Source organism: Erpetoichthys calabaricus, chromosome 2, assembly GCF_900747795.2.
Source record: "Erpetoichthys calabaricus chromosome 2, fErpCal1.3, whole genome shotgun sequence".
NCBI lineage: Eukaryota > Metazoa > Chordata > Cladistia > Polypteriformes > Polypteridae > Erpetoichthys > Erpetoichthys calabaricus.
This window is the reverse complement of record NC_041395.2, coordinates 174626688-174639383: the sequence shown is the minus strand read 5'-3', so window position 1 is coordinate 174639383 and position 12696 is coordinate 174626688. Positions and strand designations below refer to the sequence as shown.

The window sequence follows — 12696 nt, the reverse complement described above, 5'->3', positions numbered from 1 at the left end:
AGTAGGGATGTGACTGAGTGGACCCTGAGATGTACTGTAATTGTGTCCCCTCAATGACTGACTCCTGAATTACATCTGATTATGACAGCAAAGGCTCTTATTCCTTTCAGTGACTGTAAAACTTGATTTCAGTGAATGGACTAATGTATTGAGAAAGTTCAGGACTTGAACAGCCTTGTATGCTTCTATAGACGCACACATACATACACATTTAGGGAGAGGAAAGACAGCAGGGCAGTTTCCATACACAAGGAACAGAACACCGCCTGAGAGGCCTGCTCCAGGTCACCTACCCCAGAGGACTCAGCCTGTGCTAACTGGGGATGTACATTGTTTTTTTAACTTGTAATTTGCTTATTTAAAACAGTCCCCTACCCCTCCAACCTCCCCCAATAATTTGGAGAGAAAAAAAGGCTACTTTCTCATAGCCAAAAGGAAAATATTTAATTACGGTATGCAGCATGTCAGGGCTGAAAAATCTAATCTATCTATCCATAGATGGGGGCAATCAAAAAAAGTTTTAAGCAGGAAGATAAGTGATTTTATTAGTGGCCAAAGATTATCTGCAATGTAATAAAATAAATGAATTACAAGTTTTGTGATTTATATTGCACTTTTCTTGTTTTAGATCCCATTGAACAGTGTCTCCTAAAACTGTAAAATCAAGTGCTGGACAATCATTGAATTTCTATTACTAGAAGAAAGTACATAGAAATAATTCTTGCCTAGTCAACACGTATCAGGACCAATCCTCATTATATGCCACAGTCATGTGACAAGTTCCACCATTGCAGTATGTCTTTCAAACATGACCCAAGGTCTGATTGACCTTTGTCTTTGACCACAGAAGAAAATGTTGCCACAGTGGAATGTTTCATTTTGGAAAAATCACAAAACAAAAGTGGATGTCAATAAATAAAATTTCATGAACAGTTAAATGTGTACAAGGTCTCTCCACACGGATGCCCAGAATGATGATTTCCAAAAAAAATATATCACCATATCCAATGTCCTAAAGGTGAATCTGTAGCTAATGAATCTGAGCTGAGAGAAATTTAAGACAATTTTCATAACATGCCTGAAACTTGAATACTGTACATCATATGACTGAACACTCATACAACAATCAAAAGTATGGAGGCATGTTAATTGTACAGCACCAAAGAAAGTGAAGGTCCAAACTACTATGACAGAGATCTTGCACACAATTTTTTTATGAAGTTGATGGTGTAGTCCTTATTGATCACATGCCTCAGAAAGATCACACACTGATTTCCTCTGATGTTTGCAGTAGTCAGTTGGGTAAAAGTGGCAAAGAAAGCTGATGACTATTCCACTGTTCAAATCATAACGATACCCTGCTCACACAACATGGCCTACAAAGTCTGTTTAATTAACTTGAGGAATCAAGGAGATGTTGCAGCCACCCTGCTCTCCTGTGTGACTACCACCTGTTCTATAATCTGAAGGCCTCTGTGTCAATGATGAAGACAGCCATCACATTGCAAAACAGTGGTGACACAAGTAAGGCAAAATGTTGTGTGTTACTAGCATACGTAAGTCTTGAAAACACTATAACAAGAGCATTAGTGTTCACAGGGATTATGAGGAAAGAATAAACATGTTTCGTTTTACTGGTGTTTCTTGTAACAGCTCGGGCTCAAAACCTTTTCATCACCATTAACATGAAGCTGGAGTCTCCTGGATGGTCCTGGAATGTTACTCTGGCTTCATGTTTTTATTCTAACCCTTTTCTTAATTAGTGACCAGTTTTTGATGCTAATTAACTTCTTTTTCTTTCATTCTAATTGACTTGTTATGTAAGATTCAGTCCTCTGAATTGCATCATTTTTTCCTTGGATGGCACCCAAAAAGAAAAATGACATGCGAAGTGAGCCAACAGATAACCAGCTAAAACTCCAACCAATTTCACTCCAAATAGTTTCTTAATAAGTGGCCGATTCTTGCTGTCACTTAAACCCGTTATTTAATTCCATGGCTTGTTGCTGCTCTCATTCTGCCACAACAGACATTTCCAAAACTGCTGATTTTCTTTTTTCTACGAGAGCTGTCAAAATGTTTTGTGGACCTGAGCAGATCAACATTACTGAGACCTTTATCCTTCTTTATTTTCAGATACTGAATAGTAGACATAGGTTGTTGGTCATGTTGGCTCGTTTTGTATCTCAGTATTGTGTAGCTGCTAATTAAGGATTAAAGAAACAGTTATGGGGGTCTAAGTCATAAATAGCAAGTCAATTACAATTAAGACAAACAAAGTGAATTAGCAGGAAAACTGGTCACTAATTAAGAAAAGGGTTAGGATGAAAACCTGCAGCCACCACAACTCTCCAGGTTCAAAGTTGGACACCCTTGATATACAGTTAATAAATGTACAAACTTACTGTATTAATTTTGGGAACTCACAATGAGAAAAGGCCAGGGTTTCCCAACCTGGGATGCCCGCACCCCCAGATAACATTTCAAGGGGTGCAAAGAGGAGAAAGGCTGAATCGTGTTTCGCTAAAATTGAGTGAGGTGTGTTGTCCGATTTTATTATGGTGCAATCAGTGTCTTGCTGTGTGTCATCCTTTGTATGTCATTTATTAGCTAGTGCTCTTGTTCTATGATGTGAAAAGAATCAAGTATTGCACTCGCAAATGTCACCTGTAAATGAGCTTCAGAAATGCGCCTTCTCATGGGTTCTTTGCTGCAGGCTGAGCGTTCATAAAAGCGAATACCTTTTTTTTAACAGAATGGAATTTGGATCTTGCAAGAGCAAGGTCTGGTGTTGCTTTCTGTGCAAGTCCTGCTTGTTAAACATCACTGATCTTAAAGTTTGATTGACATTTTTGCTGGGGTGGTGGACAAGGGGGATTGAACTGGATGCAACACCTGCTGCTTACACTCAGCCCATCTCTCCTGCTGGTGGTCCTGGCAGCAGCGCAGCAATTCTAACTATGCAGCGCATCTGTTTTTAAACTGCAGTGCAGGTGTCATGGGGGGAGCTTAGATTGTCGCCTGTGTTTCATTGATTAGCGGTGCACCAGAACAAGCTGCTTCACAGGGGTCTCCAATCCCCCAAACGCCTCGATCATTTATCGTGTGTCATTTTCTCACAGTGCTTGATGCATCGTGAGATACCCAAGCCCCAGGATCATCAGTCGATTGTCTAAGCTTCACAGGGGACACATTTATGAAATTTCTGAGTGTATAAAAGTAAATTGCTTAATTTATTTTTAAATAAATATTTTTTGAGTTCAGTTTGTCCACCCGCAGTACTGTATGTGGTTCAGTTTGTGGTTCAAAATTTTAAAATTTCACTATATCTTCAAATGTAATATTACTTAAGTAGGAGGTGCGAACATAAATCAAACATTTTCTAGGGATATGGGACATAGAAAAGGTTGGGAACCACTGTTGTAGGCAAAGAATACAATGCATGAACCTGCCATTGTCAGGACACCAGGCCAGCCTAAAGCAGTCCACATATATATTATTGGAGGGCTCACAGATGATGCTTTAGATTTAACACATTTGAATCTTGCAAGTATATTCCCAATCAGCATATAGCATAAAGCACCACAACATCCAGAAATGAATGAAAAGTGCACCATGGAGAAATGAATGCAATGAATATATAGATAGTAAACACGCACACCAGAAATTCCATTTCAGACAACTGTTGCACAGAATACAGATTATAAAGCTGATACAGATGTGTGTGTTTGTAACTGTCAGTCAGTTTTGCAGCACATTTCTGCATGTAAGCATGTCTGCCATTTCCTCCATCTCTATCACTCAGAAAACTTTCAATACTTTTGGTATTTATATATTGTCACCAGTTTTTACACATGGCCAACCATATGTTACTTGGTTTAGAGCAACGCTGAGTGCAAAAGTTCAAGTAAAAGTTCTTGGTACAGAAAAGCAAGGAAAACTACTCCACAATGAAGTGTTTACTTAAAATATAGTATACAGTATAAGGAAGTATTTTCTGCTTAAATATGTCATTTAATTGAATAAGGATTGATGTAAGCATACAAATATATATGAGAATGACTGACTGACTGACAATCATTTAAGTATGCAAGTTACATGTATATAGAGACACATATGCAGGCTATTTATTAATTGTCCCATCCTTCTCTTGCACTTACAGCCATAAGTGCTGTGCACCCATCGACTAAAAGAGCCAGCAGGATGTGCTGTTGTGGCCAGTATGTACAGTATGTTCATATACACATACAGCACATTGTGACAGGGCACCCGTGTGTCCCAGGCAAAATGGGACAAATGTGCCAAAATAATAGCTCCTAATTAAAGTAACAAAAAGATCTAAGGGAGTGATTAACAGTGAAAGAATACAAGGCAGCAACACACAGAATAGAACAGCTACCTCATTGGTTCTACCTATACAGGCTTAGTACCACGTCTATAAGGTGGGTGGCTTGTCCACATGCCCTCCATCCAAAAATATAATGCCACAAGAGCAAAAGTGACGTCCCACTTGCCTCTAAATCCCTGGTGACATTTCTTCCTAGCAAGCTGATCCCTCTCAACTCTAAAAACACAAAAGGAGTGCTGCAATGGGATTTTACACTCCCACTTGTGGTAAGAAAAATTTGAGGACATTGTGGGAAAGGCAATTCCGAGAGAGAGACCCCCTTCCAGATTAGTTGGGTGTACAATGGGTGTCAAAAACAACGGGGCAAACACAACGCACAATACAGAACATAAGTAGTCTTCTTCACAGAGCTATATGGCCAATCTATCATTGCCACCTCAGGAATACAATACAATAGTACAAAATGCAATGCGAAATGCAGGAATAGATTATACCTCTCAATAATTGCAGAACTATCACATATGAGGATAGAGATCTACTTAAATATATCAAAAACAAAGTTGAAACTAATTAACATAAATGTAAAACCACACTATCTGTCCATCAGCTAATTGTAGAACCATGGCCAGATTGTAGAACAGGAGTCAGACAAGCCAGACACAGACACTTGGCCAGCCGGCCACCTCCCCCTACTGACCATTCTGCAGCTGAGTCAGTGCTGGGCCAGCCAGTCTGACCAAAAGACTCTTCTACCTAATCACCTAAGAGAGCAGTTTATACCTCATCATGGGAATATCTTTGGACCTAATTCTGGGATCAAGAACAATCTTTGAAAATCTCCAGTTATTCCATCATAGGACCCAGTGACAAAGAGGACCCTCCACCCACTTGTCTAGCCCCATAACCTTTTCTTTAACCAAATAAGCTTTCTATTAAAGTAGCATGCATGGAGGAATTTGTTCTTTGGCACTCCACAGATGCGCAGACGCATTTACCACACCATGGGTTCTTCTTACCACACAGTACCTTTCTTATGGGTCCTTCTTTTAACGTTGTGGTGTGAACAGCACCCTAATAGCACTTAAACAGGCTAACAGTGCAGGGTGGGTTTGCTCCGTCTCCTGTTCAGTCTTCCTCTATGCTCCCTTTCAACTTTGCCAGCCTGACTCCCTGTAAACGTCTTAAATACACACAAGTAATGATAACATGCAAGTGACACAGAGGTGCACTCTCCTGAACTACTTATTTAACAGTAAATATAAATATTTATATATTTTTATATGCACGTGTTATTAATATACACCATACCAAAGATAGTATTATATAGAATTAATCTGCTTCATATTAATTTGTTTTGCAGGGATCATTTAACAATTGAAAAGAATCTTCTTTTGGCAGTCTTTGAGAAGGTAGTAGTTTTAGAGATATAATAACTGTGCTAATATTCTACAAAATTAAAGCATATTTATATACCATGTAAGGAATTTTTTATTACAGTTTTTATTACCTGACCCTAAATAACTCTGTACTATAATCCACTGTTGAAAAGGCAGCATTACCAATCTAGACAATCAGTAGGGAAACCAGAAAGCTACTGGTTTTATCTACTCGCTCTTTTCTTTCTATATAAAGATCCTACACACTGTCATTTAGCCTCATCTTTAGATGACCAGCATGTAATCTGTAAATTCTTGAATCTCTAAATTATGTCACAATTGGAGATGCGCGACCAGAAAAAAACTGCCCTTACTCACGGAATGTGTTCAACATCTCATTTTAATATGAAAGTTTCCGTTCTAATCCATTTTGCATGATCTATCCGATTTAATTACTTGGCGTGAAATAAAAGTGCTTTTGACAGAAGGGTGTGCTTGTTTTGGAGCTGCTGCAATTTTACGGTTTTCTACTGGAAAGCGAGTGAATAGCTGCCAAGTATGGAAGAGATTTTATTATTATTATTATTATTATTAGTATTATTATTATTTTTTTTTTATTATTCATTTGGAAACACTTCTCGCGGCACTCAACTCGTTGTCATAACGTTAAAACGTTGTTTAAGAATTCGCGTATACACACAGAAATTAAAATCAGGCCCGAAGATGGACTGGCATCCCGTCTGGAGCTGCTGCCAGCCTTCCATTCAATGCTGCCAGGAATTCTGGACTGACTTGAGAATGAGATGATAACTTACAATCAAACTTGTGTTTATTTAAGTCTCACAAATTTTAACAAATACGGATTGGTAAAAAAAAGAAAAAAAAAGAAGTTCACTTTTCCAAACTTCTATGATGAGCAGATTTGCGCAGGGAAACACCCGAAACGCGTGGATTCTTCTATTACTGATTCAGGACACCGTTAGGATACGACTGACAGTCAAGTGATTCTTATAGTAACTTTTTTTTCATTAATGCACTCTAAAGTATGTCACCTCACTTTGAATCGTTTTAATTCGGTTTGCTCGGGTTTCCGAGCCGGAGTTGTCACTTGTGAAAAAGCAAGCTGCTCACAACACTGACCTGTGCCTGGCACGTCGGGTACCCACTTCAAGAGTCCGATCTGCCGCTGCTGAAATGCAGTCTTCACTTCGTGACAGCTGGGAGATTTTAAAGAGAAGAAGCCGGCTGGCATGGAAGCTGCCAGGACAATCCAGAGAGGCAGGACACGCAGGGCGCTCGAGTGGTGAGCCATCGATCTACAGGGGTTTGTCTGCCGCTCCTCGCTTCTCCCGAGAAGTTGAAAAGAAATGTATTTGAGTGGTAAATAGGCATAAGAATGTCACTTCGTCGCTTGTCACCACACGAGACTAGACATATTCCTAACAGAAGAATAGGTTAGCCCCTCGGAGGGTCGGCATCATTAGTAGTGATTTGTGTTTTCTTTTGATAAAGAAGCTTAAATAATTCGTTCCGGTATTGAGCCGCAGGCTGGATTCACGCTTCTTGCAGACTACGGCTGCTTCACTTTCCCAAAACCCCGCAACCCAGCCCCCACCCCTCCCTTCTTACAGTGTTAGAATGGGAACAGCTGAGCTTATTGGCTTCCTCTATAATTAGTTTGACACTAGAGAGCTCATTTTTAAAGAAACACTCCCTCTTCTTCGGGCACCCGCACCCCCGAAACAAAGACAGAGTGAAGACGACTCCGTTAGAATAAATAATAACAAGTGACAATAAAGAGAACACTTCTGACGAATATATGAGATTAGTTCAAATGTGAAAATTGTAACGTTTTCGCATGACCAGGCACCTTATGTCTGAATTATTTTCCGAGTACCCCGTTTTTTATTGAAGCAGGTACTGTTGCGTACCTTTACGGGGTATGATGAAAGCAATTGGACGAGCCTAATCATCGGGATTCTTTGATCAATGAATTCAAAGATACCCTTGAGTATTTACAGTAAATCTCTAAATGATTTTACACTATATTTTAAAATAATTTTCAGATGTCTTGAAACAGTTCGATTTTCATGCGTATGTTGAGCTAACATTTAAGTCAAAAATACGTAAACTGTTTTTAAGCGATGCAGATATACTGTACTTCAGACCGACGGGAAAATCAATCCTGCACAATACGCAACTTGAACACAGGGCAATCTCACTTACACTGGAGCCAGTCTGGAATATCCTAACTGAGCAGCAGTTTGGAAATGTGGGAGGCAAAGCCATATAGACACAGGAACGATTTGAACTAAGAACAATTGATTCGTGAAGCGACAGCGCCAACCACTGCGTCAGCTTACCGCCTGTCTTGCTAATATAGATGACATTTTTTGAGTATGTTAAGACTCTTTGAAATGAGGGAAATGAGGAAAAGGGCAAACGCAAAACCGCAAGTGTTAAATCTATATACTGTATATGGAAACGCCTTTTTTAATACAATTCACACTTTAAAGGATTAATTTAACGTTGTCAAATGTAACACTGTTTTGTTGCGTTTGAGTGTGCTAAACGAACTTTTCTCATTTAAAGGATGGATTGGTGGCCCGATCTCTACTCTGTTCTCTCTGTGTCCGGGTTGTCGGATTTATTTTAGCGCATATCAGGTTATGGTGCCATTAAAATTGCCTAATGCTGATCAGAAATATTCCAGCTCCTCCAAGATTTTCTGTTAGAAAAAGTGGGATCAGATAATGGATGGCATAGACTAAGAGTGGCACGGTGATGCTTTGGTTAGAGTTACTGTACATCACACCTCTAGTGATTTTCGGTACTGTCAATCAGGAAATTACATATTGTCCAAACTGCCAGGAGTCTTTTCTGGATTTTTCAAATTCTATTTGATACCAAACATTAATCCGTTAGGATGCCTTATGATACCCCATCCAGGGTTGGTTCCCATCTGTATCAGACTGGATAAGTGGATTGGAAAACTTACTTGATGGATGGATGGATGGATGGTTGACGAATGAGTGTGTGATACAATAAACTGCGGTCTGGTCCGTGGCTGTTTCCAGCCTTGCACCTGATTTTGCTGCTCCGCATGACTCAGTAATGGAAAACGTAAATTTGGAAATTGAATGAGCGCATTGATTCATTCATTCATTAATTGACTACTCGCCTCGCCAAGGGCTGCCCGCAGTCCTAAGAAAGTTGTTATTCTGGGTACCTAATGAATCCATTAGACATAATTGATTTTTTTGAGCCCTAGCCTGTCCCAGCAGCCTGCTCAATTGTATATGTGTTCTTAGTAAATTTCATATTTCATACATGAAATTCTAGTTTTCACCCTGCCCAGGATTGGTTCCCTGCCTTGTGCCCTGTGTTGGCTGGGATTGGCTCCAGCAGACCCCCGTGACCCTGTGTTCGGATTCAGCGGGTTGGAAAATGGATGAATTCTAGTCTTTGGATGCCATCATTCCAACAGGTGCCTCCAGATGCAAACTTTAGTGCTCTCTTTAGAGTCTTATTGACACAAGCCGGATATAACGAGGTAGAAAATAATGGCAAAGTTGGCAAAAAGAAAAACACAAACAGGCAAGCAACAGTTTGCCATTTTCTGATACCACAGTTCCATCTATCTAACAGCTCCATCTATCCAGACACGAGTCTTCTACAGACTGACTGGATCCCAGGTAGTGCCAGGTTTTATTGGGTTCTTGAGAGGAAGAGGCGGGGTTAAATGTGGAAGCCGAAGCGGCCTTAAGGATTTTGTTTACTGTACTCTGTTCTGTTTGAGGATGGGAAAGGGAAAGGCATGAGTGTGACAGCACCACCTATTGGCTCAGGGTGCTATTACTGGTATCATAGGAGCCCTAAAATCAGTTCCCTTAACAAGTGAGTGACAATATACATTATAAAACAAGAAGTGAGAGGGTGGAGGTCCTTCCACGCACCCAATTTAATCAACATAAAATCAAAGGAAAAAGAAAGCAAAGTCCAGCGCTTTGTGAGCCTCCTTGAAGATACTCTGCTTGGGGCAGAGATGTCATCTTACCTGGGTTTTGTATATGCTCCCTATACATCGGTGTGTGATGATTATACATACCTGTATATAAAGGGAGATGAGTTACATATCTTAAAATAATTTTATATTGCTAATCTTTCAACTCCTACTAAGAGTCATCATTGGAGGAAAACGATTAGACATACAGGAATCAAAGGCAATATACAGGTATAGCAAATGAGGAGGGGAGGGGTAGGTGGCTGGAAAAATAAGGAGAGGTTCAGAGGGTGTTGGCTATAAAATCTTATTAAATATGTGGATGTTCTTCTTTTTAAGCCTGCATAAACTGGGTTCATGTCCAAATGTCTGTCAATTGCATTTTTGTTTGATAGCCATGATTAAGCCAGCTCTCTAGAACTTTTAGTATTAGCTTTGAATTTCACTTGTATTGAGTTCCATTTAAATGTGTGTCCTATTGAACTTGTATGTATGTGCAGTAAATCAGAGACTGTGGGCCCTTCCTTCTGACAGCATTGCGATGTTCTTGAATACGTGATGTGAGTGTTTTAGATGTTTGTCCAATGTATAGAGCTGGGCGTGAACTGCAATGGTATACTGTATACTGCGTTCTGTGTCTATGCTGCCAATTTCATGCTTTTGGCATTAAAAGGAACTGTCCTCAGAGTGTTTGCCGGTTTATGCACTATCTTGATGCCTGTTCTGCAGAGGATGTGCACTGTACTTTCTGATACAACGCAATGATATGGAAGGCTGTGCCAGGTGGAATGGGGGGTTCAGGCTGGAGTCAATTTTTAGCTGTGGTTTGTGGCGTCACTTATGTAAGCTGTCACACAAGTGTGATTGGGAGGCAGTTAGAGGACCTGAATAATAGTAGTACCACACTAGACCGGGGGGTGGTGAGCTGCACTAACTCTCTCTCTCAATCCTCTGCAGACCATCCACGGGAAATCCCACTAGGTACTGGCAACATTGATGATGTCATTTCTGGTACTGCGCCATTGATGACTTCACTACCGGCGCCATTAAAGACATCACTTCAGGGTCCAGCAACATTGAGGACATCACTTCTGGTCCTGATGACATCACTTCCGGTTTTGGTCAGGAAGACATCACTTCCTGTACTGACCTTTAAAGCTGCCATGTTCTCACTATCAAATCAGTTCTGTTTTGGACTTTTTACCATTCACTACTCATGAAAAAATACCCATTTTGCAGCCAGGGATATTATACGGGTGGCTGCCCTAAACCTTTGATGTTTTCTGTGTCTTATTATGACAAAGTATTGTCTGATAAATGTCTTACGGTAGCCGTTTGATGTGAACAAATGGAAAAGACTCATTTGTATTACAATGGGTGTAAGTACTTCTGAACAATGTCTTAACACAACTCCTTTTATGTGATGAGGGGTGATTGCTAGAAAAATGTAATCAGTATCAGAATCACTTTTATTCTCTGTACAGGAATTTGACTTGGTAGATTTAGAGCTGCTTATAACAGAACACAACATAACATACAAACAACATTATTTCTCTTTCCATAGTGAACTGGATAGCAGGGAATACTGAGTTGATGTTGCTGTGAAATTCATTCAGCTGATCGCTTTTTAATATAACAAATGAGTCATTGACTTAGCAAATCCAAAGTTTAAATGTGAACTGAGTTAAAGTCGCGCTTTCAAATCGTTGCATAACCAGTTCAGCTAAGTGTCCTGATAATGAAGATCCCATTGGCATGCATTCTTTCTGTCTGTACTATTGTCTATTAAAATGGAAGTGAGTTTTCTAGCTAAGTGATATTAAATGCATTACTGTATGTCCTTCATGGTCAGCTTTGTTTATGATGGGGTCGTTGTTTAGTTTTGTTTGTAAAGTCTCTGTGGTTAGATGATTGGAATCATGGTATATAGCAACATGACATCAAACGAGACAATGATTTCATCATCACTGATGGATATATTCTTCAGGCATTGTAATGCTATCTTGGTGCTATTAACAGAATAATCTGAACATAGCTATGTTAAATGTTTGAGCATTTGAAAAAGTCTTTTAGATAAGCTATGTGTTGGCCCACTTGTTAGGCTGACCACAGGTTTGAATTTTAAAGGGGTTTTATGGATTTTCAAGAGGCAGTTCACATCATAGGATTTAATTTTATGATAATCTTGCAACTTTACGTGGTTGTTATTATGAGGCTTATTCAGCGTGATGTGTTAATCCTATTCAAGGTGTTTTTTGTTGGGTCGCTGGCTAGTTGCTCTTAAGTAGTGGTGTCAGAGAGCATTTCTTCTGTTGCAGTGACATACTGTTCTTTACCCCACCTACTGACCACTTTATTAGGTGTACTTGCTTGTTAACGCAAATATCTAATCAGCCAATCACATGGTAGCAACTGAATGCATTCAGGCATGTAGACATTGTCAAGATGATCTGCTGAAGTTCAATCCAAGCTTCAAGCTCTGAACAGGACAACATGTCAAACCTTGAAGCAGATGGGCTACAGCAGTAGGAGACCACACCAAGTGCCACTCCTGTCAGCTATAAACAGGCAACCAGTGGCAAATTATGGGTGGCTGCCCCAAACCTTTTTGTTTGTGTCGAGGCTGTTCATTTCACTATATATATATATGCTGTATACATATTTATATATATATTGTGGCGGATTGCCGGCTTTTTACTCCGGCCCTCACCCCCAGGCTGCCAGGAGGAGCTCTCCCAGCAGCATGGACGTGCCCCGAGTTCCAGCAGGGCCTCATGGACTATGTAGTTTTTATACACAGCCCTGCTGGATACCTTGGGGGCCACCGGGAGTCGCTGTAGGGGGGCTCGTGGACTCTTATGTGCCCTATAACCTGGGAGTACGTCACGGTCACGTGACAGGAAGGAGCGACGTGCTCCCGGGTTGAAGAAAAGGACTGTTTACCCTGACCCGGAAGGAAAAAGGAACTG

The 12696-nt window shown here is 40.2% G+C and overlaps 1 protein-coding gene across 3 annotated transcripts in view; it reads right to left on the bottom strand.

Moving 5' to 3' along the window:
- LOC114645187 (glypican-5-like) overlaps positions 1 to 7533 on the bottom strand; it is a 331905-nt gene extending 324372 nt beyond the window's left edge. For 2 of the 3 annotated variants that reach the window (XM_051923637.1, XM_051923639.1), the window contains exon 1: positions 6865 to 7533. In XM_051923637.1, the coding sequence (XP_051779597.1) occupies positions 6865 to 7036 (172 nt within the window). In that variant the 5' untranslated portion in view covers positions 7037 to 7533. The remainder of the gene's footprint in view (positions 1 to 6864) is intronic. The other variant, XM_051923638.1, reaches the window with a different exon arrangement.
- Between the last annotated feature and the right edge of the window lie 5163 nt (positions 7534 to 12696).